Source organism: Gnatocerus cornutus, chromosome 9, assembly GCF_029298725.1.
Source record: "Gnatocerus cornutus isolate USDA-ARS CGAHR chromosome 9, icGnaCorn1.1, whole genome shotgun sequence".
Taxonomy (NCBI): domain Eukaryota; kingdom Metazoa; phylum Arthropoda; class Insecta; order Coleoptera; family Tenebrionidae; genus Gnatocerus; species Gnatocerus cornutus.
Genome location: NC_142241.1, coordinates 8,355,117 through 8,382,127, shown reverse-complemented (window position 1 = coordinate 8,382,127; position 27,011 = coordinate 8,355,117). Strand labels below are relative to the sequence as shown.

At 39.4% G+C, this 27,011-nt stretch overlaps 7 protein-coding genes across 9 annotated transcripts; 3 read left to right on the top strand and 4 right to left on the bottom strand.

The window, feature by feature from the left end:
• Positions 1 to 171: 171 nt before the first annotated feature.
• On the top strand, positions 172 to 1,247 carry LOC148168535 (retinol dehydrogenase 13-like). Its single transcript, XM_088045827.1, has 4 exons — positions 172 to 244; positions 299 to 622; positions 677 to 972; positions 1,021 to 1,247. The coding sequence occupies exons 1-4, from the start codon at positions 172 to 174 to the stop codon at positions 1,210 to 1,212; spliced, it is 885 nt and encodes a 294-aa protein (XP_087901953.1). The 3' UTR covers positions 1,213 to 1,247.
• On the bottom strand, positions 1,241 to 12,152 carry tinc (transmembrane protein tincar). Of its 3 annotated transcripts, none has more exons than XM_088045825.1 (11): positions 12,012 to 12,152; positions 4,849 to 5,287; positions 4,581 to 4,800; positions 4,279 to 4,530; positions 4,036 to 4,226; positions 3,802 to 3,983; positions 3,468 to 3,756; positions 3,051 to 3,421; positions 2,785 to 2,929; positions 2,574 to 2,735; positions 1,241 to 2,504 (listed from the first exon to the last, which is right to left on the bottom strand). In XM_088045825.1, the coding sequence occupies exons 2-11, from the start codon at positions 5,230 to 5,232 to the stop codon at positions 1,671 to 1,673; spliced, it is 3,030 nt and encodes a 1,009-aa protein (XP_087901951.1). In that variant the 5' UTR covers positions 5,233 to 5,287; positions 12,012 to 12,152; the 3' UTR covers positions 1,241 to 1,670. The 3 variants fall into 3 exon arrangements, with proteins under 3 accessions (XP_087901951.1, XP_087901950.1, XP_087901952.1); XM_088045824.1 differs by lacking the exon at positions 12,012 to 12,152 and adding an exon at positions 7,399 to 7,568; XM_088045826.1 differs by lacking the exons at positions 2,574 to 2,735; positions 12,012 to 12,152 and adding an exon at positions 7,399 to 7,568.
• Positions 12,153 to 13,815: 1,663 nt separating this feature from the next.
• On the top strand, positions 13,816 to 16,209 carry snky (ubiquitin protein ligase sneaky). Its single transcript, XM_088044564.1, has 3 exons — positions 13,816 to 15,328; positions 15,378 to 15,672; positions 15,719 to 16,209. Exons 1-3 carry the CDS (start codon positions 13,816 to 13,818, stop codon positions 16,038 to 16,040), a joined length of 2,130 nt encoding a protein of 709 aa, XP_087900690.1. The 3' UTR covers positions 16,041 to 16,209.
• A 53-nt stretch (positions 16,210 to 16,262) lies between these two features.
• LOC148168532 (uncharacterized) lies at positions 16,263 to 17,973 on the bottom strand. The gene is made up of 2 exons (XM_088044565.1): positions 17,217 to 17,973; positions 16,263 to 17,165 (listed from the first exon to the last, which is right to left on the bottom strand). The coding sequence occupies exons 1-2, from the start codon at positions 17,798 to 17,800 to the stop codon at positions 16,346 to 16,348; spliced, it is 1,404 nt and encodes a 467-aa protein (XP_087900691.1). The 5' UTR covers positions 17,801 to 17,973; the 3' UTR covers positions 16,263 to 16,345.
• Positions 17,974 to 17,979: 6 nt separating this feature from the next.
• On the top strand, positions 17,980 to 18,470 carry LOC148168531 (uncharacterized). Its single transcript, XM_088044567.1, has 2 exons — positions 17,980 to 18,201; positions 18,247 to 18,470. The coding sequence occupies exons 1-2, from the start codon at positions 18,138 to 18,140 to the stop codon at positions 18,444 to 18,446; spliced, it is 264 nt and encodes an 87-aa protein (XP_087900693.1). The 5' UTR covers positions 17,980 to 18,137; the 3' UTR covers positions 18,447 to 18,470.
• Positions 18,437 to 25,107, bottom strand: Nup160 (nuclear pore complex protein Nup160). The gene is made up of 18 exons (XM_088044562.1): positions 24,948 to 25,107; positions 24,791 to 24,896; positions 24,427 to 24,743; positions 23,611 to 23,800; positions 23,207 to 23,558; positions 22,909 to 23,160; positions 22,498 to 22,861; positions 22,274 to 22,446; positions 21,839 to 22,224; positions 21,567 to 21,785; positions 21,384 to 21,502; positions 21,069 to 21,328; positions 20,718 to 21,021; positions 20,470 to 20,669; positions 19,284 to 19,416; positions 19,058 to 19,237; positions 18,846 to 19,012; positions 18,437 to 18,796 (listed from the first exon to the last, which is right to left on the bottom strand). Exons 1-18 carry the CDS (start codon positions 25,030 to 25,032, stop codon positions 18,452 to 18,454), a joined length of 4,152 nt encoding a protein of 1,383 aa, XP_087900688.1. The 5' UTR covers positions 25,033 to 25,107; the 3' UTR covers positions 18,437 to 18,451.
• A 178-nt stretch (positions 25,108 to 25,285) lies between these two features.
• LOC148168529 (uncharacterized) lies at positions 25,286 to 26,826 on the bottom strand. Its single transcript, XM_088044566.1, has 4 exons — positions 26,681 to 26,826; positions 25,873 to 26,226; positions 25,687 to 25,819; positions 25,286 to 25,547 (listed from the first exon to the last, which is right to left on the bottom strand). Exons 1-4 carry the CDS (start codon positions 26,709 to 26,711, stop codon positions 25,361 to 25,363), a joined length of 705 nt encoding a protein of 234 aa, XP_087900692.1. The 5' UTR covers positions 26,712 to 26,826; the 3' UTR covers positions 25,286 to 25,360.
• Positions 26,827 to 27,011: the final 185 nt, after the last annotated feature.

The window sequence follows — 27,011 nt, the reverse complement described above, 5'->3', positions numbered from 1 at the left end:
AAATTCAGAGCAAAAGGGACCAATATAGTCATTTTAATTTATGTGACGTCCAAAATTCGTTTAAATCGTTTAAATTAATAAGTTTTTTTGCACTCTATAAAACAATCTAAATTGCTAAAATGAAAAAATCGATTATAAATTGCTAAAATGATAAAAATGACAGAATTAAAAATGTCTGCCAACGTCATCAAATTGCGTAGGTTTATAAGTACAAAAACAATTCTAATAACTGGATCTAACGAAGGTAAAACTTCCTCTGAAGATTGTACACCCGGAATACCAATAACTGTTTACCTAGGCATTGGTTTCGAAACTTCCCTAGCTTTAGCTTCCCAAAACCACAAAATTATACTGGCAGACAAAGAGGATTTGAGCCGTGCAAAAGATAAAATCGTTCAAAGCACTTGCAATGAAAATATCGTCACCAAATATATAGATTTCACTTCACTAAGTTCAATCAGAAATTTTGCCAGAGATCTACAAAAAGAACAAGACCATCTTGACGTCCTGATTAACAATGTTGGGGTCTTTTGTTTGGGAAAAGAACGAACTGAAGATGGTCTTCAAGCCGCCATGCAAGTTAATCATTTCGGACCCTTTCTGTTAACTCATCTTCTTACAGGTATCTACTTGTAGTTTGTACTTCTGTGTAGACAAACAGTCTTGTACTTTTTAGAGCTGCTGGTAAAATCAGCACCAAGCAGAGTTCTATTTGTGAGTTCTTTGGGGGCCTTCTTTCACAAACTCACTCTTGATAATATCAACAATCCTGAAATAACACCTTGGGATGGTTTATCTTCACTGCTAATCTATTACAACTCAAAGTTGTGTAACATTATAACTGCCAACGGTTTTGCAAAAAGACTCAACAAGCACGGAGTCCGTGTCAACTCGTTACATCCCGGAATGACCGCGACGACTTTTTTATGGAAACATCCGATTGTACAGAACCCTTTCAAATGTTTTATTCAGGTAAACACGCAACGTTGGAAGTATTAAATCAAAAAATGAGATTTAAAGGATCCTGTGATGGGAGCTCAAAGTAGCATTTTTCTATCCACGTCAGAGCACGTTGCTGATGCTTCAGGAAAATTTTTCGTGGATATGAAGGTGCATCAGCAGCCAAGAATTACAACAGATGAGAGATTTTGCAATGCTCTTTGGGGTTGTAGTGAGGATTTTGTTGAGATGAAGCAGGAAGAACGTCTTTAAGAGTTTTTAGTGTGAAAGGAAAAAAAAATTCAGGGTGTAATAAGTTTATTGATTTGACATTTTGTATAATATAACGTTATTGTTACACAATGGATCTATTTGGGGGCACGAATATGTTATTAAAATTACATTAAAAAGCTGATAAATAAAATCTCCTCCGTCTCGTATATCGACTAGTGACTAGAATCTGACCTGACCACATTCACTTGTATGAAATAATAAAAAATTATTCTACCAATCAATATAAAATTATTTCGTTAACTACACTGTATATATACAAAAATTTAATACTAACTACCATGTGTATACTTCTCCATATAAAAACTAACGCTAAATTATTGTGTTATTTTCCTTTGTTTATTGTTGCCTTGTGATGAAAAAAGAGTGTAACGATATGAACAAGTGATATATATGAGAAGTAAATGCACGTGGTCCTCCAACCGGGGAATCCCCGACATTTAAGAATTATAATGATACATATCTCCAGACTTATTCACCCCTGTATAAATGGGTTCGTGGACATTGGTTTTGATTGGCTCTGCTTGTTTGCATTTAAATCTCGTTACATAAGGGTTTTGGGGATGAAACAACTTCACTCCATTATGATGAGTGGGCAAAGTCGTATGTTGACGGGGATATACATTGCAACTGTTTCCAGCGACTAGATGCTGCCCATTAGGCACATTATGCTGTAGCGGCAGCGGCATAGTTGAACAATGCGCGTATACATTCTGCATCGGCTGCGTGGGAAAATGCGGCAAAGTCGCAGACGACGCTTGCATATTTCCCAGATCATTCTTCTCCATGAACGACGTCATCCGCATATTTGTGGCACGTCCAAAAGGTTCCTCTTTGACGCCGACTACTTGCACGACATCCACAGGAATAGGTCGACTAACTTTACGTCTGATAACGACGGTACTTTCAGCAGGATTCTCCAAGATTACGGCTTGGGTGGGAAGTCCCGCTTCTACTTTAGGAACGAAAGGAACAGAAGGAGGACTTGTGCTAGTTGGGGCGGGAGTATTCCTCTGTAAAGATGACGATTTCCATTGGATTTCTTCGCGGCTTTGGACTAGATCGATGACGCTGGTAGCGCGTCGTGCGTTTTTATGGTCGGTACTGTCGTTCGAATGGACGCCGCTTGAAGTCTCACTATGGTTGCTACCCGGAGCTTCAGGGGGAGAAGTTGAGCTTTCGGTGCTTAATGTGTCGGAACGGGGGGTTAGCTCTTCGTGGGGCATGCCGGAATCTGCCCTTCTAAGACAACGAGGAGTTTGCCCGGATATGTTCTGAAAAATTCAGTCAAAATCAAATAAAACAAAACGAGACTAGAAAAATATGATTGAATGGACTCTTACCTGATTCTCATGATTATGAACAATGACAGATGTAGGTGTTTTTTGTGCGTATAGTGGTTCTGGTGTTAGTAAAGGACTCGGATCTTCGTAATCTACAGGGGGGATTAGATCTTGGTTGTTACTAGCGTAAGTTACATGTTCGTCTTGAACGCAAGCCAGAAGCTAAAGCAATGATAGATGATGCAAACTGCTGTGTTAGTATGACTCTTACCTTTCCCTCTTCACTCACTGTGTCTTCTCTATTTTCCGGTCTTCTAATAGGCTGAGGAAGAGGTAGCTCCCTTAATGTTGCGTAATCCCCGTCGTCCTCGTCCATCGTGGTCAATCGTCTTCCTCGTACTCCACCATTTTTATTACTAAAACAAAAACTCTTTTAACCCCCGACACTTTATGATGCGATTCTACATAAAAAAGCAAGCAACTAAGTTTTAGTAAGCAACAAAACCACAACACCAATTAAGTAGAAGGCCGCGTTACCGATTAACAGACGTACTAGTTGTTTCGTTAAAGGTGACTTTATGCTTCGGCTTGTTCTTGAACCAGCACAACTGTTTGGCTTCGTCTGGAGACGACTGGGGGCTGACCAATGCGGGTCGTAACCAATAAATCTGCTCTTCGTCGTCTTCTTGGTTACAAACTGAACCATTCGAAGCCTTCTTGCTCATAGTAGCCTTCTGGATGACACTCATGATGGCTTTTTTCGGAGACGTCTCCGTGATGTTGTAAGTACGGCCGTTACCGACTATCAAAAGAGGTTGTTGGGAGAGGTCTTCCACTCGTGAGGTCATCAAGTCGATGTCTGTTACCAACCTCAAAGAACGAGCTTGGCGGACGGTAGCTCGTCCAACCTGGAAACTCTCATTGGTCATGCGCCAAAAATTTGACCACACTTACCGTCACTCTTAATTTAAAAATCCATGACTGTTTTATGGTTAAAAACAACCAAATTACGATCCAGAAGAAGAGGTGGAGGATTCCTCCAACAATGCAAGCAAGTGTCGTGTCGTCCAAACTTCCTTTATAAAGAACAGTGTAATCATGAAGAAGAGGAGCGTTACAGATTCCAACAGACACAAGAACACACAAAGCGGCGCAGTGGGTAAAGTAGCTCCATTTGTTGTTACCACCTTCTTTCAAAGTGATGACTTTCCTCTCACGTTCTTGGTTCAAAAACGCGTTGAACCTGAAACGGACTTTGAAGTTCGAATTTTCTTTTTTGAACAAATACCTTGTGTGTCCGTAGAGATATAGAACTAGACTAGATGAAAGAATGAGAAGAGTAGACATCATGTAGAGTGCTAGAGTAACTTGTGGATTAAGCAAAAACGGCGATAATTTGCTAAAGGTGAATAAGGTACTGGGTTCATGTTTGAGCAAAGGTAAAGTTTTCCAGCCGCCGACTATTTGTACCTAGAACGTTTTGTTTTTGTAAAATGAGTTTGTTAGGATTGCGCGTACTTACTTTGTACAAGATAGACATCCCGGCGTAGGCCAGAAGGGTGTGTAAGGCGTTGATAAGAAGTTGGAAGGAGAAAATTGTGCCAAGACATTTGTTCGTGGACCAGAAAATTGCAGGATATCTAATGGAGTAAACCATAAGGGCGATAACTAAGTTCAAGTACTCCACGCTAACGGAGCTGCCCCATCCGGTTTCTGAAAAACATCCCCTGAAGACGTTCCCAAATAAATAGAAATTAGATCTTACCGATATTCTTGAGTTCGTAGTTCGTATGATTTTCATGGCCAATAAAATCTTTAAGAGTTTTGATAACAGTATTCGTCACAACCGAGTTACTCGTAAAAGGGAGAGGGGTTAACGGCGACGGAGTCGTAATAGCAGCTCTTTTGACTTGGGCAATCGATGCAGCGTTGGTATTGTTCGCCGTCATGAAGCTTAAAATTACCATTCGGTCTTTATGAAGGCCCATAAAATCTAAATCAGTCCGCCAAATCCAATCTGCAAGAAAAAGAGTCCAGATGAGGTTATAACCCTCGTTTTATTTTTACCTTGTGAGAGAAACCCCGCTTCGATTAAACGGGCCTCCATCAACAACTTTGGAACCAGTAAACAAAAGGCTATGACTAAATGGACGAAAGGTGCTGTCGGACCTCCATGCCGGAAAAGTCTACAACTTCCGTTGTTGGTGAGGATTTCGGCGGCCGGTTCTCTGCTGCAAGTGCTGAGCTGACGGCCTAACTTGAATCCGTCGTTCGCTAAATTACCAATCTAAAAAGAACGCGTTCAAGCAGACAGAACTACACGGTTTCGCTTTACCTTAAAAAGAGTGGCGATAAGAAAAAGCGGAAGGAGCAAAATCGCTGCTCCTGTCAGTCCTAAACTACAGTTAAGCTCCAAATAAGGAACTGATAAGTTTTCAGGCCATGAAAGCAGAGAATATCCCAATATTCGTTTCACGCATTTGATAGCAGTGTAAGCTTGTAGCGCCGTTCCGAAAATACCGTACCACAAAGACCAGAGATTGTTCAGATGTAAGCAACTACAACATCGCGACGGTTTTGATGATTTAAATTGTATCTTCGGACTGGGAATCGGCTGTGGTGAATTTGTGGTCCTCGTATCGGTCATTTTTCCATTTGCTAATTTGATGTCATTGTTGTTTTCATAAATGTTCGGAGTACTCCGAGAGGATGAAGACATGTCTCGTTTATCTCGTGGCAGTGATGGTTTCTGTGGTGAAGCGCCCCAAAGCCTTCTGAAATTAAGGAAAACAAAGGGGAGTTAATGAAGTGAATGATAAACGAGACTAAGTCAGTGGCGCACGAAAGGAAATGAACGTGCAATGTTATGAATCGATAGACTATAATAATCGATCGTAAACATCTCAAATAGAAATTAAGCGAATTACAATGAGCCATAAAAGCGCACAGTATAATGGGAAAAGCGAACCGCAGTCAACCTTCCGAGAAAATTAAAAATATCCGAGTTTAAATAGTAGATACGAAAATAGAGTAATTCCAGTCGTAATGAATTTTTGTGGGTTATCGAAGAAAGGCTCAATCAAAGAGAAGGGCCAATTTATTTTGCTCAGCTGGTATTAATTACATGTTATCCTCAATGATTTTTTTCCTCGGAGCTGTAATTCAATTTGTTTCCCCTTCGAAGACGTATGATATGGATATAGACAGAAGAAGAGGAATTCCACTAAAACTTTGACAACAAAGCTTAGAGAACTGCCTGATTCAATTTTCAAACTTCGGCGTCGGTTCGAAGATGAGGCATGAAATTTTAAGTGCAAATTATAGAGGACGTGTCTAAATTCATTTGGAAACTTTAAACCAACGTACTAAAATTTTTCCGGACAATTAGGCGCATCAAGGCGATGTAGTCATGCAGATCAAATCCTGCTGGAGTCGGCAGCATACCCACATTATGACAAGCTTGAATTTTAAGCTAAAAAATGGAGAAAATTGCGGTCATGTTTGAGGCATGATTGCAATGAACAGAGATCTTAATTAGTTTGAAATATTTGAAAGAATTTCCGGCCGCAGTACGGACGGATAATGAAAGAAAAGCAGTGAAGAGAGCCCATTGTAGTTAGATTAGATCAGGTGAAGATATCCCTAGCGATGAGCTCTCAATTAGACGAAAAAAAAAATCTGGTGTACCCCAAAATAATCAAGATGGAGATAAACGCGCTTTGAATTCAGAATTAGAAGCCAATTTTACAAATACAAAACCTTGTTAGCTAACATTAATTGATTCATTGGCCCAACTCTGATTAGGCGTATGTGATCTAAATTTTAATCAGCAACTGCCGATAAATCCGTTGATTTATTTCCATATAAACGACACAACAAACTGATTAGTTTTTGATGTCAAATGAAAAAAGCTAGCTAAAAAGAAATAGAGCTGTTATCCACATCGACTATTTTCCAAGCTCCACTGCTTTGTACTCATCCAAAATCACTTTTAATGCCTTCCCATTTAAAATGGTGTATTCGAACTTTTAGCAATGATATTTTCATCGTAAAACCCGTTTTCTGCTTGAATAATCTTTTGTGTTTCCACCTAACAAAGAAAGTCAACTGCGGCCTTTCGTTAGTCCCTTTATACCTGATTCCATTCACCCCTATAAAATGGGTCAGAGTGTATTATTTTTGAATAAATGTATTCATTCACGTAGCATTCTGACAACTTGATGATTACAGCTTTATTAATAGCGACTGCATCTGGATTTCTATTACCGGCATGACAATAGATTCTGTCCATAAAATGTTAAAACCAAACTCTGCTTGTGCGCACTGACTGAATAAATTTCGGAAAAAGTGAAACATGTTGACATATGGCACGTGAGTTGCGACTTTTCGTTTCATCTTCATTTGAAAAAAAAGAGAATGATTCGCTTTTCCGCTTCCGGTATTTCCGCCGCACGCCACTGGGACTTGGTCGCTCGTAAATATTCCCGATAAGAGAAAATTCGCGATTGAAAAATTCCCGGTGGAACGTAAAACCGACAGGTGCTTAAATCAAAATTAATGAGGCGTACGCTTCTTATCAGGCCAAAGCACAGAAAATCGTCAGTGTCCAGGGAGTTCCCCTTAGAACACACGGAAAACTCCGGCGTGGGTTACACAACCGTCGCAATCGATAATGAATACTTTAAGACATTGCATTCCTCCATCAACAGTTTGTTGATTTGTAAAAAGACCACACCTACGCGAAATTAACTTGATCTAATTTGACGCCATGAATGGTCAATGCCCTTACAATGTTTAGACTGGAGCTTTGAGCTTTCCTGAAATTGGTACAGGACATGCCATGCCGAATCCGCCACGGGAGGCGGAGCGATTTTTAAATCCTTACCATTTTCGCTGGCGCAACTGGTTTTTCGCTGTTCACATGTCAATTAAAACATCACAAGGACACTTGTGTTCACTCGACCTTCTTCAAAGGCTGCCGACATTACCGTACGCGCCAAGCTGTCTATTCATTCAGCGTCGCGAGCGTCGCAGGAAGTTAGTTTTGATCCCTTAACAATGGGGTTTAATGGCAGACATGCGCTTTCAGAGGGTATTGATTCGGACGTCGATATTCTTCCATGTGTCAGGTTATACACACATTACAACACATCAAGATTCCGAACGCACCAGAGGAAGTAGCGGAAGGTTTATTACCCTTAAATCGCAGGATGCACGTCTGAATGAGGACAAGATCGCACGGCCAAAATAAATAATTTTAATGAGATAAATATACACGGGGTGATTATTTTTCTTATTGCGATTTACGAACGAGATTCCGATGAAAATTTCTGACGGAAAGGAAATGATTGATTCGTCATACCACAAACACCAAAGGCCTAGATTTGCGTTTTTATTTTTAAATAACTAAACTAAATTGAAAACAATTCCGCGTCTTGCTTATTTTGATTGGATGCAGCAAACCTTTCGTGTCAAATACTTCGATATAATTCAGTGTGATTGGTGCGACATAAATGTCAACATTTCATGTTTGGCTTGTGTCAAAATGATTGTTGTTCGAGCTCAACCGGCGCTGGAGTTAATTTTAAAGTGTTCAAAGCCGAATGCCTATTTCTGTAATTCTACATTTCTGGTACATTTGAAGGAGACCAGATTGTCGTTGCAGACAATCTCTGTATCAATTTACCAACACATAATTTCAATTCCGTAGGGACAACATTCTTATCTGATTTTTTAAAATATTTAGGGGTGAAATTTAGATGGTGCGTCATCTTAAACCGCCGAGATATGGATCCCGTTTTTACCCTCTCGTTGAAATTAACTGTAGACGATTCATTGGAAAAAACTGTGCCCAGAGGTTTTTTTACCACAAATAAAAGTCGTTTTGTCAACATTTATGTGCAACGATTCAAGAATGAGGAAAACAGATGGAGATATTTATGGAACAATGTCCAAGGAATTTGAAAACATTTTCTAAATAACGAGACGGAGGAAATAGACGTTCCTTAAGATATGACTGTTGCGAAAGTTTCCAGGTCAAAGATGCCATAAGCAATTGAAAATTTAAAGAATGAAGTTTCAGAATAACATGTAAAACAAACCGGAAAATTGGTTCAATATTAACCAAAATTTTGAAAATCTAAAAATAAAAATTTCACCCTGTTTCACCCTGTATATTTTAAGCTTCGCCGTAAGAAAATAAGAGTTTTAGTAATCCTGCCAATTCGATGAGATAAAAGTCGATCTGTTTTCGAAATAAAAATTACTGCAATAAATAATAAATCACATCATCGCACTTATGGTTCCATAATTCGAAAAATATTGATCAAAAGTATTCAGCATTCAACGTAATTTCATTTCGTTTAATGCAATGCATCGTTTCCGGGGAAAATCGATTTGAAGCCATTTTCAACGAGATACCGAAGTAACATGGCTTGACACGTTTCATTGCTGTGCAGGACGTGTAAATAATAAAAAATTTACATTGTAAAATTGTTAAATGGATTAAAAATAGCCGATGTTCTGGATAAAAAATTGAAATGGAAACAGCCGAATTAATAAGCACCGGTCCCTCATTTTTGGGAATAAATAAGAAGCTCCAATTAGAAAGTTATCCATGCACACTTCTCTTGCAATTTAAAATTTCCGTTTTTCACGCCCCTTTGTCTGTGTTATTACAAATTATGTATTATGTACTTGGAATATTCTCCCTAATTGGGTGAAAACTGATCCCCTAAAGTAAACCGTAACGGACAATGTTAACTTAAAAAGTGCAGGTGATCTTCCAAAGTGTGAAAACAGATGTTCGTTTTTATTAAAGTTTTTGTTAAAACGAAATGAGAACTTTTTCTCACCCTTGGCCTTGATATTATTTTAATATTAACCAGGAAAATCGATCGCGTGTTATTTAAACTTTTCCAAGAATTCCATGCGTGGTATGTATCAAGAAATCAAAATATGAGGCGATGAAAATGATAACAGTTTTATTCGACCGGAAACGTAAATGAATACATGACGGTAGTATTTAGTAACTAATTAAAATTGTCTGATTTGTATCCTGGGGAAGAACAGGTGTGGCTTCAATCATTTGCATCCCATAATGTGTCACATTAATAAGAGAAGGATATGGGTCACCATAAATTGCGTTTCAGCTTGCCTGGCACGTGGTCGTCATTTTAAAAGACAGACCCCATTCAACAAACACCCACGGAAAAAACTAAAATGACCACAAAGATAGTAAACTCACTAATTCAATCTCATGCAGTAATAGCCCCCTATTTCCAGACAATCTAATTTTAAATGCGTCGAAGCAGTAAATCCGCTTGTTGCCGAGCTAAAACCAGAATCCCCAATAATGACCAATCATTTAATTGTCACAATGCTGCCTTTTAATGGTCAGTTTAACGCTGATTTAAATGAACAAAGCCATTGTTACGCTGAGAAATTTTTATTGAATTACGAATGCAGTGAAACAGTCAACATAAATTGGTTACTCTCATGTGCTTTAGCGACATTTGTTTCCTCATTATATGGCGTTCAAATGGATTCAGAGTCACGTCGAGGTTTTAAATTCGTTTAGAATTGCACAATAAGGTGTGCAAAGGTGGGCTATAAGCTTGCAAAACAAAGGGGGATGTCACGTAGTAGTGCTTTGTGTAGATTTTTATCGAGATTTATAAGCTTCACATGCTAGAAAAAGCTTCGATAAAGTTGCAGAGAGCCAGCTTAAAGTTTCAAACAACAGTAAACATGAAAAACGAGGTGCTAAAAAAATCAGTTATTACGTAAATATTTCAAAATTTAGAACTTTTCAAAATCGCGCGAATTTAGTTTTGGATTTTCAGATTATGGCAAATCGCATGTATTAACTTGTGAGAAATTCGATAAAAATCTCTTTATCGTCCTTAAAATTTATGATATTCATTGGCTCAGCGTAAGCTGTCCGTAAAATGATAAACAACACGCAATATTTTTGCTTGCTCAGTGAAACATACAAAACTCTGGATTTATGAGTTTTTTCCCTCCATTTAATTTCTGGTGGTGATGTTGCTGACAAATTTTAACACAAAAAAATTAACCATTAGAGACGAAGGTTTTGAGTTCTGTGTACATTTTATTATAAATGTGCCACTCTAAGCCTCTGATCTCAAAACTGAAAAGATAACATAATAAATTACAACAGCACGCGATTATAAATCAAACGAATTCTTTCGCTTGGATTTAAGAAGAATAAAAATCGTGCAAATTATGAAATATGAAGTGAGTCATTTATTATTGGTTCCACCTAACGTACCCAGAAATAATTTACATACAGGCCACCGATTTTCTTTGAATACAGTTGAAATATTTTCTCAGGTCGTTTCCTTCATTATTCAAGAAGAAAAACTTCTAGGTCTGTTTATTTCATCACTTCTTATTTCTCTGTATACCGCTAATCGAGCAGATGTAAAACTTAATCCGTTCGTTTCATCTGATATGGCTTAGAGTGTCTCCGTTCTTAAACGGTTTTTAAATCACAATAATTATAGTTTCCAAAACAGTGCGAGTGGCGTGAATTTTTTCAATTATAAATATTCAAATTAAATTATAAATTAAATAATTACGAGCCAAGTTAATTAACATTCAAAACGTGTTTCAGAGTACAATAGAAGCTTGAAATTTTACATTAAACGGGTCACTTATTTTTGTAAACTACTTTAGTTTTATTTCCTCTCGCTTCAAGCATGTAGAATCAATAAAATTACAGACCGTCCGTAAACACAATTATTATAATACCGTTAGCGTTTATGTAAAAGTATGTGATTTATGTTGGTGTAAATATTGACATTGGCCGCTTTATCGCATTTATCCCATCACAACAACGACATTAGAATTGAGGTAGATCAGGACGGTAAACAACCTCTGCCCATCTGTTGTTATCGTCCGAATCGCACACAAAAATAAAAGCGCCAACACCCCACCACCCCCAAGTCTTTTCTTTTAGTTTTAAACGTTTTAAACAATGCTCACGTGCCAGAATCCATTATTTAGTCAAAAACTGATTAAAATATTTGGATAAGTTCGAGATTAAATCCCCCGCATTGTGCTTTTGGAAAGTTCGAAAAAACGCCAGGTGTTTGGCGTAAGGTGTCTTTTGAAGGCCCGGGCTCAACCACTGCCGGAATCTGGCGAGTATCCGAGTTTGCAGCTGCTGGAACGCCATGTGTAGCCAATCACTGCATGTTTCGGCACACACCTGTCGTCTCGACACGAAAACGAAACAATTTTATAAATAACAAACTAAAAGAAAACCTTATAAACGTTGTTCTAATTTATGCAAATAAAAAAAAATGGGCCGGAAGAAGGAAATTATATAACAATCAGATGGTATCGCGCGCGGGAAAATGTTTATATCGACCGCGAATTTTTTCAAACCAACATGAATTTTTTACGGTTTCGGTTGACCGCGGAAATTAGGTAAATACGGGTCTGTTACAAAAGGGGTTGATTGATACTCACCACCCTAATTGGAAGGGTTCACCACAAATTTGCGATGAGAGCGCGCGGTTCCTTTCGTAGCACCGATCTTCGTGCTCTACGTTGTTGGACGCGCACTGAACTAAGAATGAAGAAGTAAACCTCTGTTTCAGACCGATGAACACGGTGGTAGGGCTAGGGCGGCAGATGTTAATTTGATGGAAATATCACGACAGATAATCAAAGGTGATTTTTTCCCATTCTGGTTCAGTTTTGTTGGGAATTTGCAATTATTTTAATTGTAGACTGGCGTCAACGCAGCTGCGGCGTCAAATTGTAAATCTCTTCTTATGGTAGTCTTCGCGCGTTCTGATTTATTTTGATATTTTTCTTACCCGTAGATCTTAAGAAAAAATCAGAATGTTGGATTATATTAACATAAATATGTCGCTTTTAGCTTGAAAGTCGAACGTGGATGCGTTGAAATCAGTTTTGACACTGCAAAGTACAAAGTGCGAATCCTTATGAAACATTTATTGAAGCACTCCCTTATGTCACATTTTCAGACGACACAGGACTAACATGTTAAAAACGAATCTCAAGAATGAGCCAATATTTGGTTTATTAACGCGAGGTAAAGCACAACACGAAACGAAATGTAAAAGGTGGAAGTTTGAAGAGGCGGCCCGTCATCTGCAAGAAGGGACAAGAATGGCCTTGTGGTCCTCTCGAAGTGTCAGCTGCATTTCTATTCGAACATCGATTGGCAGTTTTTCTATGAAAAAGTGCACCAATGCTTGCAAGCAACTGAAATCCCAGCAAGAAAAAACTAAATCGATTCATCAAGCTCTAGACCGTAACTTAATGTTTAAGACAACAATGTAATTATAATAAATTTGTTTAATTACTTCGTTCACTTCAACAGGTGGGATTAATCTTAGGTCCAACAAGGGTGTGCTGCAAAGAGAATTACGTCTGCTTCCAGTTGTATCCCACACCCACACTTATATTTCAGCATTAATTTTAACTGGAAACTGACAATGAAACTTGAACTGCGGAAATGTGGCCAGGACGAGATTTTCCGAAGGACCGAAAATTTGATGCTTCTCTAAGCATTTGTTCGACCGCCTCAGAAGCTTTCATCTGACTTTCTATTCTTCTTTTGTACTTTCCTTCTTTAACTTTCTTGTTTCCATTAATTTCTACTATCAAATCAGTTCAAACCTCCATTCCTTTCAATCCAACAAAAATGTCAAAATTTAAAGTCAAATAAAGTCAAATGATAACTAAAAATTTGTATGACCAACTTTGCAACTCCCTTTCCACCACAATAAAAATGCAAGACCCCTCAAAATTCCTCCCCAAATCTAAAAAAACAACCGCAATTTGCAAGAATGATGGTCAAAGCACGTCGGCGGTGATGTCCTCCTGTGTTTTACTCCTTCACACCGAAACAACCCAAGAAAAAACTGACGACGAAAAGTATATTGCAAGCACGATCCTTGACAACTCTTTGAGCAGCACGAAAAGAGTTGGTAGCGAAAGTGTTCTTTCAAAAGCAGAGAAGACGATGTACAAGAACGAGAATTTCCCAAAAAGCGAAGGCGCGGACTCCAATTTCGCGGAATCTCCAAATCTACGTAAAGTTGTTCATCGATACGTGTCAAAACAACAACTTAACACTCCTTCTGAGATTCGTTTCATTGAAGATAACGTGCGGTGTAACGACATGTTGGAGTTGTATAATCAATTTACAAACCTCGAAGACGACGAAATTGAGTGTAGAAGCATTCAAGAATCAACTTCCAACCAGGAAATTTAGTTGTCATTTGTGACAACTGACAACATGAGATTGTGCTGTTGCAATTTGTTCCAACAGAAGTTAAAAAGTTCTTCTCTTCTCCTTTATAAAGTCTTCTTCTCCACCAACGAACACTCGTGTTTGAAGAAAATCTTCAGTTTCTTCTTCGGTGTGGCGTTAGGAGTTGGTCTCTACTTCATGATCTTGATCGATTTGAACTTCACGGAAGGTGCTGCTATTCTCATGGGGCTATCAATGTGTCTACTTTTGGGCTTTGGAAACGCGTTTTCTTCACAAATTCGTTGCATAACGTTATTAACTTTACCCAGTTTCGGAGGCAAAGTAGGACGTGGAGTGATCAAAGCCTTGGTTTTGGCCTTCATTCTCTCCGGTCCTGTTGAAAATATCACCACAAATGGGCGAGAAGTCGTACGAGTTTTCGCTTGCACGACTTCCTTGACATTCAACTTGACCAAAACGAGATTCGAGTTGATGTTTAAACCTTTTTCGGACGCTTTATTTGGGATGAAAGCTGACGTTAATGAAGTGAAGGACACGGTGAGGTCGATCAAAGACGTGTCAGCACCAGTGGTCGGAGAAATCGAAGACGCCAAAGAAATGAAGAAAATGAAGGAGGAGAACGACTACTTGGACGAAAAACTCGGAGATTCTTCGAGAAGCAAAGAGATAATCGCGAAGTACGCGAGTAAAGGAGAGAAAGCAGAAGCAGAACGATTCGAGAAAATGTATTTGAAGAAGGTAGAGATGAGATGTGAGGACCAGTTTACCAAAGCCGCGAAAAATTGTAGAGACATGTTCCAAAAAGCTTACGATAAGTGTTACGACGCTGTCACTTGGATGGCGGCGTGGTTATTATGCTGGCCCATGAAATTAGATTTTATCTGCAATATTGCTCAAGCCCTCGGAGGGGCGAGCAGATGTGACCCTGCTAAAGATATCGATCCCGGATTTGGAGAAGGATACGAATACTTGAAGAAATCGCGAGGCCAATTTTCAGACAACTTCAAAAACGTCCGATTGCAATACAAAATTGGGAAAATCCCCCAAATTATTGATTTCAGAGACAGTCGAGACACCGCCAAGGCAATTCTTCATGCTGTAAACGCCAAAAAGGCGATCCTGCACCAGTTGTTAGTGATTCTCAAGAGGATACTCGCGTTCGTCTTCCTGAGGATAATTCTCAACGCGCAGGATTACCTCGATAAGTATTTAAAAGATATTCAGTTTGACAACATGTACGTTACGACGTACTTCCGGAAAATCGACGCCCGGAGGAAAAAGCAAGGAAAGTACACTCTGCTCCCGTTGAAAAAAATCGAACAAAAGAAATTGGTAGATCCGTGTAGTTCGCTGCCTCTGAAACACGAGAAAGGGCAGTTAATGTGGCAAACAATACATTTGATGCTAGAGTTAATTACTGCCACAACGTTTATTCTTCTTGATCGTTTGTTTTATGAAGGGTTGGATCTCGTGAGACGTCACGCAAAAATTGATTATGTACAAACAGGACGTCACGACATGAAGTTAGAAGTCAAAGGTTGCGCCCTTGCGTTCGAAACCTTTTCACTTCATGTGATTTTTTTCAGGAACTGGTATGATTGCTAATCTTCTCCGCTCGGTCATCAAAGGCTTCAACATCAAGAAGCGCATCCACATAGAAAGAAGTAACGAGAAGTGTCTCCCTCAACCCTCCCTCTTGTCAAACTACTACATCTACAAGATCTACGGCACTTATTTCGCGATATGGCTGCTAATCCTCGCTAACATGTACACCCAGCGACTTAAACGGGTAATTTGCGCCTTGTTCTACAAAAAACGAGAGAAACGACGCGTCCTCCACGTCTACAACGAAACATTAAGACGTCGCATTGGATTCTTCAGGTGAGTGATTAAGATAACACCACATTAATCTAACAAAAATATGCAGATTCATGCGGAAAAAAGTGCAGAAACTGGTCAGACAGCGACGGCTACAAGACGATTTAAACGTGTTTATCGTGCTAAAAATTCGATTCCCTCGAGCTTTCCGCTTCTTGCACATTTTCCCAGGGGCTAGACGTAAATGCTTGATTTGTAAGGAGATAGAGCCTTTGTGCAAATCTAAATTCGAGGAATGCCAAAACGAGTTGTGTCATTTTGCTTATTGCCCGGAATGTTGGCAGGATGCAGGGCGCACGTGTTTGGCGTGCGCTGCGCTGGAGTCGGACACCAGCAGCGGAATCGACTCTTCTGACGAAGATGACGACTGAGGAGACAAAGTGTTAAATCTAAGAATTCAAGCACAGAAATTGAATTTTTTTTAGATTTCCTTTTAAATGCGTTTTACATAACAAATGGAGGTGTTGCTACAAAATAAGATTAACTGCGCCCAAATATTTATAAACAAAAAAAAGAAACAATTAGAAATAAACTCAAACCCTTGTTGATATGAAGAAACTAATTTCACTCCCAAAATAAGTTGCTCCTTCAGGTAACTTCAAGTGCATTTTATTCGTAAAAGTCTTACAATAAATAAAAATAGGACGTTCAAGAACACGTGGTCCTAAAATCAGTCTTAAGCGGTCGGATTGGTCACGGTTCCCCAAAACAAAACAGCGCCAGTGGCTTCGTGTCTGATGAAGAAAATGAAGGGATGTTCAATAAGGAAGCTCTTGGCCCCTGCCATGTAGTTGATGGTGGCTGCAGACACAGCGGCCGCCTCCGTGCCCTTTTCGTTGACGGAGATGACTACCTGCTGGACAATGTCGTCAATTCGCAGACGCTTTCCTTCAGTAGCGCCAGTCAAAACAATGTCTTTTACTTCTTGGTCAGTGGTGAAATTAGCGAAAGCTTCGACTTTAGCTTCAATTTTTTCAACGACGTTGGTGGAGTTGACCTTAATTCGCTGTTGTTTGAAGATGCGGTACTTCTTTAGTTGGTCGATCAGGCTGAACTTGTTCGAAATTTTCATTTTGGGGATTTTCACCACCACGTCGCGTCGTTGAGCCTTGTTAATCGTCTCTAGAAGTTCTAGTGACGCCAAGTTTCGGACGAAGGCTTTCATGTCGTACTTGTGAGGGTTGTCTCTCCTCGGGAGTACTAAATACATCCCCAACTCTTGCTTTTTGTACGGTAAAGCAATCACTCGGTAATCCTTTGATTCAGAATAGAGAATCCGATCGAATTGATTACTCATGTAAGTGACCGTAACTTGTTTAGTGGCGCTCACGTTAAAGAGACCCTCTTTGTTCAAAATGTCCCCGAAAGGTACCTCCCATTCGCCCTTGAAATAGATGGCATTGGCAAAAATCGAGGTGGTGGTCGGGGGCGGTGGCGCCGCCAAAATTGTTTTAATGAGGCCATTGGTGTTTGTGGTAACCCAGTCGTTGACTGTCCTGTTGAACCAAACCGTTATACAATGTGATAACTATCATCAGTAGACTTACTTTTGTGCAGCTGGTGGATTTCCCTCAAAGTCGAGTCGGTGGATTTTACTTCCGTACAGTCCCGTGACACTTTTTCTGAAAGTCTCATTCAAACGGATTTTATTGTCCATAAATATAGCGCTCTTTTCCGTGAGCAAGAAGTGTTTGGAGGCATCAGTTCCGCTTTCGAGAGTCTTGAGCAAATTCGACAGCTGCACGTGAAGCGTGGAGTACGGTAAATGATACGTTATGTTTTTCTTCGGATTGTAATAATGAAGGACGTCGTTCTCATAGAGGTGGCTATTGGGTAACGACAACAATTCAACTAATTGCTTCCGGAATTCTCCCTCGGCGCCCAAAATCAATTGTCCGAGAATGACAGCGGCGCTAATAGGGCTGACTAGGAAATTCTCATTGTTGTCATCTTCCAGGAACGCCTGTAATCGGATTCCCACACCAAACACGGCTTCCAAGGCCAATCGGAAATGTTCCACAGTTTGAGGATTAACACTTGGGAGGGGCCGAAGTACATCGTCATCTTCCTCTTGAGCATAAGTGTGCATCAAACACACGACGGCAATCACATGGTACATGCGCAATTTCATTGTTTTAAAGACACGGCACTGATTGATGGATTAATCTCGGCACTAATTGCGAAAGTGCGACCTTTTTTCTTTACGGTCACAAGGTGAACAGGTCGCTCAACTAGCGGGCTGTCGACGGGACTGATGCGACACAAACAAGATTTTTAGATTTTTGTTGAATGGAGCAAGTGGGGACTCAACGGAAAAACCTGTATTCACCGGGGAAAACCAAGTAGTTCAATGAATATACACTTGTTTTTTTTAAAGAGACCTCCGCTTATCGAACGAAGTTTATCAGAGTTCGAAGAATGTTTAAACAAAAAATCACTAGAGCCGAGATTGTTCGCAACAATCTTCGATGCGGAATGACAGCAGAAGAACGTGGAATTATAAAGACGGCTTCGGCACGTCGCTCGGTGCAGGTAAATCTCAAAAATCGCGTTCACGGATTACAAGTGTTTTTGCAGAAATCAGAGGCAGCGAATGGATACCACTGATACTGATTCCACTTCTGGCAGCCATCATGCTTGTGGCTAGCGTTCTCCTTCTAATTATCTTCAGACAACATCCGACTCTTGTGATAACGACAGTCGCCGGTTGCCTCGTTGTCGTCACCACATACTTAACTTTTACTACAGTGGGAAATGTAAGCGAAACTTACGAATAAAAACTTTATTGGTTCTTAACTAAACTTAATTGGTACTGACACATTTCATTCGACGTTCGTTGTGCTGTCTCAAGGTAAGTATCCAAGACCCTAGTCAACTGTTCGTATGATGCGAGTAGAGGTCGCTCAGGATCATCTTCATTTATTAATTTCAGTTGTTTGGCCAGGGCGATGAAACCACGAACAGGTAGACAAACTGCGGGTTTTGTAGCTTGCATGGCGTGTGTGAATCCGTAATATTCTTTCCCAATTCCTAGAGCTGCTCTCATGTATTCAGTTGCGATCTCTGTGGCTTCTTCTAATCGTCCTGAATTGTACACCAATCTAAATAATTCGGACGGGTTGCGCCTCTAAAATTGTTTTTAATTATTAAAATTAAAATTTCGTTGAGCGGTTTACCTTGTACGACGCCAACAACCACTCAGGTATAAACATGTGCATTTTAATGATTTGTTTACAAACGATTTTATGAATCACCGACATTTTGTCTTCTTCGTATTCCTCCACCAATTCTTGGAGGAGATTCCAAACGGCAGCCGCCGGGTCTTTTGTGTTGATAGGAAGATCTATTAAAAACTCATCAGTGCACTGTTGGGACAAAGAGTTGTTACCTTGTATATCGTTTTCGATCAACCACCTCCACGCCAGAGGTTCTTTCTCTTTGGTGACTCGACACTTTTTCGTCAAAGCTTCAAAAACGATTCTATATGGCACATCGAAGATTTTCGAGATGGTTAACGCGGTTTTAAACAGACCCGCGTTCGTTAAAAGCATGACCAACTCGTGAGGATCTAAAAACCAAACTTACAAAAGTCGACACTCTTCACTTAAACTTACTCGTAATCCCTAAATAAACCGTAGGATTAAAACGAATGAGCTTCAACTTGGCGCTGGAAAAAGCTAGCTCTTTTGATAGCATTTCTAGATTGATGATATTCACTTGCTTTCTTAGAATTATTTTCTCAGGTTCCTAAAAAGTGGTGTAAAGTAACAACTGGTCGCTTTGTAATTCATTACTGCGCGCATAAAGTACCCCTATGTTCGATCTTTGTATATGTATAGTGGTAATATTAGTTTGTAGTTTAATTACACAGCTACTGTAATTTGAGACGTGTAGTTACAGAAGTGCAACTGTAAATTACAAAAAACGTAATTATATATTTTGCCTTCACGCGTAAAAACTGCCATTAGTCATGACTGCAACAACTAAGTGCCCTCATGCTCCCAAAAAAGGGTACATCCAGAAACGAAAAAGAAATAACCTAGTTACTACAGACCTGTTTTCGTTTCTTTAAAAATTGTACTAAAACAAGTATTTAACGAGGAATCTTAATGAGATACTTAATGACAGGACTGATATAATGCGTTTTTTACAGAGATAAAAACAGTTTTTGTTCGCTGTGTTGTATGCCTAACAAAAGGGTAAAATAAAGTGTCTCATAACGAGGAAAAAACAATACTCATTATGTAAAATAAAAAAAGAAAAATGAACTTTCCAGATTATTCACTTCACTAGCATTTTTAGTTCCCTAAACATTGTCTTCTTCTCCAAGTCTCAAGTCTTAGTATAGTTTCCTAATTTTTCAGCTTAAAAATTTTCATATTTTCCTAGTGACCTCGAGATCCTTATAAATCTGCCCAGCAGCTTGTTTTTTATATTCAAGATCTACAGCCAATTTGTTATGAAGTCATCACCTATTTTTTAAATATCTGTTTCTATATTAGCAGATTTCAGACAATAATTAATTTGTCAAATTTTTACAATTCCTAGAAATTAATATCTTTGGGATATTTAACTTCATTTTCCGAGATTTGTCGGCTGTCAACCATCGCTTGCGTAAGATTTCAACGATTTAGGCATTCATAGTCCGAAAATTAAGTGTTAAAATCCTCAATTTATTGAAAAATACAAATTTAAATCGTTATGGCTATGTGAACTCCAGCTTAAACCTGACTTAGCTAAGCCAGTTTTAAGTAAATATCGAATATAATCTTCTCAGTTCCTACCGTAAATTGGACTTACCTCATCAGACCCAGCAAGCGTCGGCAAAACAATCAATTTCTCCTCAATATGATCCACCGGCATTACAATATAAGCATACTGCTCTTCACACAAAGCGAGCGCGTTCTTTGCAGCCAGAAAACACTTTACTTGTTTTTCCAAAGAATCGACATCATTGATCTGATTTAGTCGAAACGCCTGTTCGTACATAACAGACGCGGCTGAAATAAACGCCGTTGGCAACACCAAAAATCAGATTTTCATCATACCTGAACGTAGAAACGTTGGCCCTTTTTTCACTTGATAAGCGTACAAAAAATCGTAGTAAATACTGTTAGAAGGATCAGCTGCTCGCGCTCGGGTAAAAACAATATCGCAAAACAACTCCTCCATTCCGCCATAGGTGAAACTCAACAAAACATCCAATTTTTTCTCATCCAGCAACTTCTTTACCAAGTCGCGAAGATTGTCTTTTCTCCTGTCCGAATCAGGATTTGCGATTAAAGAGTCGTACGCCATTTGATAGTTCTTCAGAGCCAAATGATGCTTGAATTTAATGGAGTAGAGAGTCGCCTGAAATCGACTTGTTAAGATTGAATTTCACGATTGAGGAAACTCACAGCAAGAGGATCGTCCGCTGCAGTGATGCTCAGTGCGGTGTTTGCTAATTTTATAGCACAGTCTAAAGCTTTGTGCAATTCAAATAAGTGAATTACTTTGAGATAGTAGCTTATAAAAGCGTTAGTTTGGTTGTTATCGGTGAGGATGCGTTGGGCTAAGAACTCTTCACTGAAAATCCCTTGCGCGGCGGTATCAAAAAGTTCAAGAGCTTTGTAACTCTCACCGGATGTTAAAAGAGACGCCGCCAGGAGAAAATCATCTGTATCAACAAAACAATTAGGCTAATGTTAAGCTGGACGAGAAACAAAACTCACGACTGCAATTATTCCATTCGCACCAAGTGCTCAAGTAACGTACAAACTGTTGTAACCACAGGTGTTGGCCGCAGCTGAGGAGCCACTCCGCTAGTATCGGCTTACCGCTAACAGGCCATCTAACTCTTGTTAAGAAAAGTAAATTTGTGATGTTGCTCAGTTTTATAACAGGTAAAAGGATACATAATGTGAAACAGACAGTTTAGATATGGCAGTAGAGATAAATGCCAGTGTGCTAAAGTCTCTTCGTTGTGGTTCATTCTACTGAACGCTTTCCTCGCTTCGTACCCTCCGGTGGATCCAGCAAACAGTTCAAACAGTGAAATGGGGTTGGCACCGGTCGATCTTAAGTTAAAAACTGGTGTTAGCCTAAGTGATGACAATCGTTGTAAGGCGGCTTCGCTAAAATAGGAAGATTCGAAATTTTATTGCAATGTATTAAACCTTGCACTTACGTTGGTAGATGAGTAAGAGCCGACAGTCCGGACAACCACACCATAATATAATTAGCCTGCGTCAAAACCACGATTTCCGGTGTACAAACCGATCGAATGGCTTCCAAGAGATTCCAATCGAGTTCTTCGCGTTCCAACAGGATACTACTGATCAACAAGAGGTTCCGACAAATTGTAAAACGAACTTGAATTTGTTGTCTTAGACAACCAGAAACCATCGAAACCCCCAACTGTGACGTAAAAATATGATTAATAGACGTCTTCATGTCTTCATCTGATTCCTCGGAGTGAATTTGATGCTCGGTTCGGAGGAGTTCGAGGATTTTATGGATGGCTTGGTACAAATCGGTGCATCGACGCAACATTTCGGCTACATGATCTGAGAACTGAAAGGCGATTTATATTGCCGTGCGGGAATTGTCGATGGTTTTGTACCTCACTGTCCATTTCGTTCTGTATTTTGCTTAGGAGAGACGCCATGATGATGTCTGGAGGTTTCAATAAAGCTAATTCTTTTTCAAAAGTGTACGCGAAAATGTCGCTCATCTGTTGATCCAAATAGTTGATAACTTTGAACAGTCCAATGACGTCATCGGTTACATCAATATCTAAAAAATAAGTGTAGGTCATGTTTAATTAATCCGTGTCAAATTAATTACTTTCAGCCAAAAGAAAGTACTTTGCCAGTTGATCCTTGAACACGTAATCGCTCTCGTACATCGAATGCTCGAAAATATCCAACGGTCTTAAAAACGAAATCATCGATTTCTTGAGGAGAACTGCTCCCGAAGAGTTTGAAAGAAGCAACAATCCTAGAGGTTTCAATCCCGCGACGTGATACTGAACGCAACAGGAGTAAAACCGTTGCCAACAGTAATTTGCACATTCTAGATAATCTTCATCGCTTACGACGGTTTCTTTAAGTTCGTTCTGAATTTCGTCTTCAACCGCCATGCAGATTTGTTGTTTTAAATTGCTTGCGGAAAGAGGCAGATCGCCCACAATCGCTGATCTTTTGTAAATCTGCAACAATTGATTGTACTTGAAGAATCGACGACCTCGGAAGTTACATTCAAAGCCTTGCTAATGATGTTGAATGGAAACTTGCCAGGTTGGAAGATGTGTTGCAGGTAAACTTGTCGAGGATCCGTTTCTCCGTCGATGTTTGGAGTTTGACCGGCGTCTGGAACGCTGTCTAGGATGACAGGCGTCCATTGACTCGTAGATTGTAGCGATGCGGAGTAAACTTCACACTCGCCGTCTTTTCCTCGCCATACCGACCAGACCCGCGTCGTCGACAAGGAGAAATCAATCAAATCGTTCTAAAAATATCGAATTTGAGACGGTTTTGGCGTTTTGACCACCAACCTGTGCTAAATGAAGACTATTTAATCGAGCGAGTCGGATCTGTGACCCGTTGAAAATCGGTTTGAATATATGCAACTGACTTTCTGTGGAAAAGCTCATGAAAATCCCCAAAATACATTCAGAATCATCGCCATCCACTGCTTTGCGAAGAATATGATTCTGAGCACCTTGAATCTGATTTCGGGCTGTTCCTCCCGTTTCCGCTATTACGTCTATGACGGCTACACATTCCGCCTTTGAGCACGACCAAAATTTTAAATGACCGTTCCTACATAAAGTCAAGGCAAAAGTCTCGAGGCCAACAGTGTGCAAAAGTAAACTGACTGTGGTATCCCCGTCTTTGTCCTTTTGTCTGAAATGTATATCAATGAAATTTTTTAGAATTAGTATTGTTTGGACAATACCGTAGTTTATCCGCGAGGTCTGATAAAAATCTGGGAACAATCGATTCGTTTTTTAGTTCGATTGATTCGATTTTGCCTTCTCGGGATTGTTTTACTAGGAGAATTTCGCCAGAGAGATAAGCTAACACGAAAACGGCTTCTTCTTCTGCTAAAGTTAAAGAGGAGGTGGCCAAGTAGGGCAGCTGGGAACCTAGAGAAAACAACGAAGGCAACAAAAACGGATGAATATTGATTGTATAATGTGGTAGGCTTAGCGATTTTTTTCACGTTGGTAGCGCTGATGGCCTTTTTTAATTAAATTACGAATATCGGTAGAGGGAAAAGTAGAGAAACAAGCAACAAATTGAAGTAAATTTAACAAACGCAAAGTTAAGAATAGGCATTTCTTTTCTTTGTTATTTTTTTAAGGCTCAAATACAGGTGTCCCAGAACTCGCGCCCCAGAGAAAAAGGGCTTATGGAGGCAACAATTTTGAACCAAATTTTCGAAAATAAAATTTTTTAGCTCAAAAAATAATCGACATAAGACGATAAAACGGTAGCCAATCCCGAAGCTAAACAGAATTTGAAAATCCGTAACTATGGACACATACTATCATCCATTGGTCAGACGAACATTACACTCTCGTTGCCTAGGATATTTTACGTCATCTCTAGAAAAAGCTACCGGGATTGGTTGTTAAAGTTTTATCCTTTCACAAATACTGTTAAACTTAGTCAATTTTTGTTTTGAAATTTACCATCTGTATTGCTGTCGGCACCCTCCCTTGCCTCTGGGGCGCGAATTTTGGGACACCAGTATAAAAACTGGACTTACTTGAATTTGTAAAAAAGTGGAATGTGGAGGGATCTCTGGCATCATTGGCGGTAGCTTCGCTAAAAACCGACGGAGCCGCTAAATCAGCATGAATTCCAGGAATATGATCTTGTCTATGATACTTATCAGGATGAGGGAAAGCTAATCTATGAACACTACAGACAGTTGGGACTAATACTACAATATTGTCATAAGTCTCATGAATGGAGACTCCATCTAAAATGGGTGTATCGACGAATTTATATCTAATTCGATTCCCAGCAAGATTTATATCCAGACTATGTTCAACAAGTTCCAGCACGTCGTGACTAATCCTCCTACAACCAAAAAGTTAAATTAAACCCCAAAAAACAGCAAAAAATACCAATAAATGAATCTATTTCGTGTGTAATATTTCGACGAGTCTCTGTAATGGAAACCGTTCGCTCGTTCGGCTACTTTTATGTCTTGAAGAGTGCCTTGTGTACCGCCTGAAAAACATAACCTCACATTCGGCGTTTCGTGATTTTAAGCGGTTTTACCTGTATTTAAACTGATTTCTCGCCATGGATCACACGCTGTTTGATCGGGAATCACTTCACGGTACCCCAGAGCAAATTCTTGCATTGTTTTGTTAAATTTTGATAAAAAGGGAGATATAGGTTAAGTAACGGACAACAGCACAACACGAAGTTAGTTACAGGCGGTTTATTTTCAAATGTGTTGACATCAGGTGGCAGCACTATCGTGAGAACTGAGAAGCGTTCGTCAAAAAACGTATGTCGTAAATAAACAGCTAATCCTTCTAATGTCAACTGACAACTTATTGTGACTCTTTTTTTATTCAAGCGCATGGTACAAATCTTATATAAACACAATCATTCACAGAAATCTTTATAACAACAATGCATAACATTCAAAATATAGTATTATTTCACGTTTTACATGAAAATTATTAAAATACTTTAATGGAGAAAAAAGCGGCTATCACTATCACAGTGCTGATACCAAAACTAATGGCAGAGTTGCAAGGTTTACGAACTGCGTCGAAAAACTTGTTGTTTAGAGATTCATATCCGGCAAAATTGCTGCAGTGGCGCGCAATGGACTCCCCAAAACAAGTTTTAGACAATTTCAAGTCCCTGAAATAAATAATTCCTTTTAGAACTCATGGGATGTTCAATTAAAAATGTTATCAAGTTGGCGTCACGTAGTGTGTTATTAACCCATATCGTAAAAATGGCAACGCCACCTCGATGAGCTGATTCAATTAAAACTTACAAACACAGATTCTCCTTCTTGACAACTGTATCAAAGTTGGCAAATAACTTCCTGAAACAATCACCAACTTGGGCTCCGGCTTGTCCTCTTTTAAGGTTGGCCCTGCATTCTTCACCTTGTGTACTGAAGAAATCTATAAAAATACGAATAGTCATCATTGGTCAATGTTACAGACTTGGGGCTTACTCTCAATGTTCCTGTCTGCACAAACAAAATTTAAAAAGTCCACAAAGCTCTCGTACATAAACTTAGGAAGGTACTTTTCTTCGCGTGGAAAACATGGCCTCAGATCGTTGGCAAGCTGTTTCATCAAACTAATAAGTTGATTTTTCTCATCGACACAGAACTGTTGTTTACCGTTTGGTAAAAGACTGGCTGTATACGTCAAATAGTCAGCAAACTGCGAGTAGTGGGTTTTCACTTCATCGTATGCTGAGGCATCTGTACTGTATTGTCGACATCTGTCGTAGAGAAAACGTTCGATTTTACTCACGTTTTGTTGGGCACTTTGGGAGGTTGCAGTTGAAAACAGACTTAGAGCTGAAAGTCAAATTGCTAGTTAAAAAAAATCCGAAGTGAAATTCCAATTTTTTGACATACATAAAAGATGGTTGCGTCAATCAAAGACATGACTTGTCTGAGTATGAAAATATGACGTCATAATTGACGTGTATGATGCAGTTGTGAAATTTAAAGCCATATTGATAAACAGAGTTGCCAACTTATAAAAAATTCAAGGCTACCTAGGTGCCGTTACTTTTCAAATATTTACAAATCGACAGTTTGACAGTCTACCAATACAAAATTTAAACAATGAACGCGCGTTTCAACGTTTTGTTTTAGATGTATTGATTTAACCTATCATGCTATCAGAATATCCACGTCAACAAGACAATTATTACGTAACATCGAGTAATTGATAACCAGCATCACCAAAACAATCATCTTATCTGTTGGTCTGTCGATGAGTTTAAAAATTTCAATTTATACATACCCACAACAATGAATAAACCTTGAACATTCATGTTCCACCGTCTGTCGTATTGGTAACTTTGTTTACTACTGTTTGATGCGCGACTCACCCAACAAACTTGGAATTCTCAACTTCGCAATGGTTCTCCGAATTTACAGGGGATAACAGGCGCCGAAAGTCCGCGCTCGTACGTCATTCGACCTTCTGAAAAGTGCACAAAACGAATGGCTAGCGTGTGGTTAAAAATCTGCGAAGGGGGAATTATAATAATGAGATTTTTATTTGCGCTAGAAACCCATTTCTTTGATGGACAATGCTGGTTGCCTACATTCAATTCAATTTAATTCATTAA

Bases quoted from the DNA above. Each gene is read 5' to 3' on its own strand.
- LOC148168535 (XM_088045827.1), top strand. From the start codon at position 172: ATGTCTGCCAACGTCATCAAATTGCGTAGGTTTATAAGTACAAAAACA. The intron at 623-676 runs GTATCTACTTGT...TGTACTTTTTAG, and splicing joins GTTAACTCATCTTCTTACAG to AGCTGCTGGTAAAATCAGCA. The intron at 973-1,020 runs GTAAACACGCAA...TGAGATTTAAAG, and splicing joins CTTTCAAATGTTTTATTCAG to GATCCTGTGATGGGAGCTCA.
- tinc (XM_088045825.1), bottom strand. From the start codon at position 5,232: ATGTCTTCATCCTCTCGGAGTACTCCGAACATTTATGAAAACAACAAT. The intron at 4,801-4,848 runs GTAAAGCGAAAC...CGTTCTTTTTAG, and splicing joins TTATCGCCACTCTTTTTAAG to ATTGGTAATTTAGCGAACGA. The intron at 2,736-2,784 runs GTAAGAGTCATA...TCATTGCTTTAG, and splicing joins CAGTGAGTGAAGAGGGAAAG to CTTCTGGCTTGCGTTCAAGA.
- snky (XM_088044564.1), top strand. From the start codon at position 13,816: ATGAGATTGTGCTGTTGCAATTTGTTCCAACAGAAGTTAAAAAGTTCT. The intron at 15,329-15,377 runs GTTGCGCCCTTG...GATTTTTTTCAG, and splicing joins CATGAAGTTAGAAGTCAAAG to GAACTGGTATGATTGCTAAT. The intron at 15,673-15,718 runs GTGAGTGATTAA...AAAAATATGCAG, and splicing joins CGTCGCATTGGATTCTTCAG to ATTCATGCGGAAAAAAGTGC.
- LOC148168532 (XM_088044565.1), bottom strand. From the start codon at position 17,800: ATGAAATTGCGCATGTACCATGTGATTGCCGTCGTGTGTTTGATGCAC. The intron at 17,166-17,216 runs GTAAGTCTACTG...TTGGTTCAACAG, and splicing joins AATCCACCAGCTGCACAAAA to GACAGTCAACGACTGGGTTA.
- LOC148168531 (XM_088044567.1), top strand. From the start codon at position 18,138: ATGCGGAATGACAGCAGAAGAACGTGGAATTATAAAGACGGCTTCGGC. The intron at 18,202-18,246 runs GTAAATCTCAAA...GTGTTTTTGCAG, and splicing joins CGGCACGTCGCTCGGTGCAG to AAATCAGAGGCAGCGAATGG.
- Nup160 (XM_088044562.1), bottom strand. From the start codon at position 25,032: ATGCAAGAATTTGCTCTGGGGTACCGTGAAGTGATTCCCGATCAAACA. The intron at 24,897-24,947 runs GTAAAACCGCTT...TATGTTTTTCAG, and splicing joins AGAAATCAGTTTAAATACAG to GCGGTACACAAGGCACTCTT. The intron at 18,797-18,845 runs GTAAACCGCTCA...AAACAATTTTAG, and splicing joins GGTTGTTGGCGTCGTACAAG to AGGCGCAACCCGTCCGAATT.
- LOC148168529 (XM_088044566.1), bottom strand. From the start codon at position 26,711: ATGAATGTTCAAGGTTTATTCATTGTTGTGG. The intron at 26,227-26,680 runs GTATGTATAAAT...TTTGACTTTCAG, and splicing joins AGGTTTATTCATTGTTGTGG to CTCTAAGTCTGTTTTCAACT. The intron at 25,820-25,872 runs GTAAGCCCCAAG...GTATTTTTATAG, and splicing joins TGCAGACAGGAACATTGAGA to ATTTCTTCAGTACACAAGGT.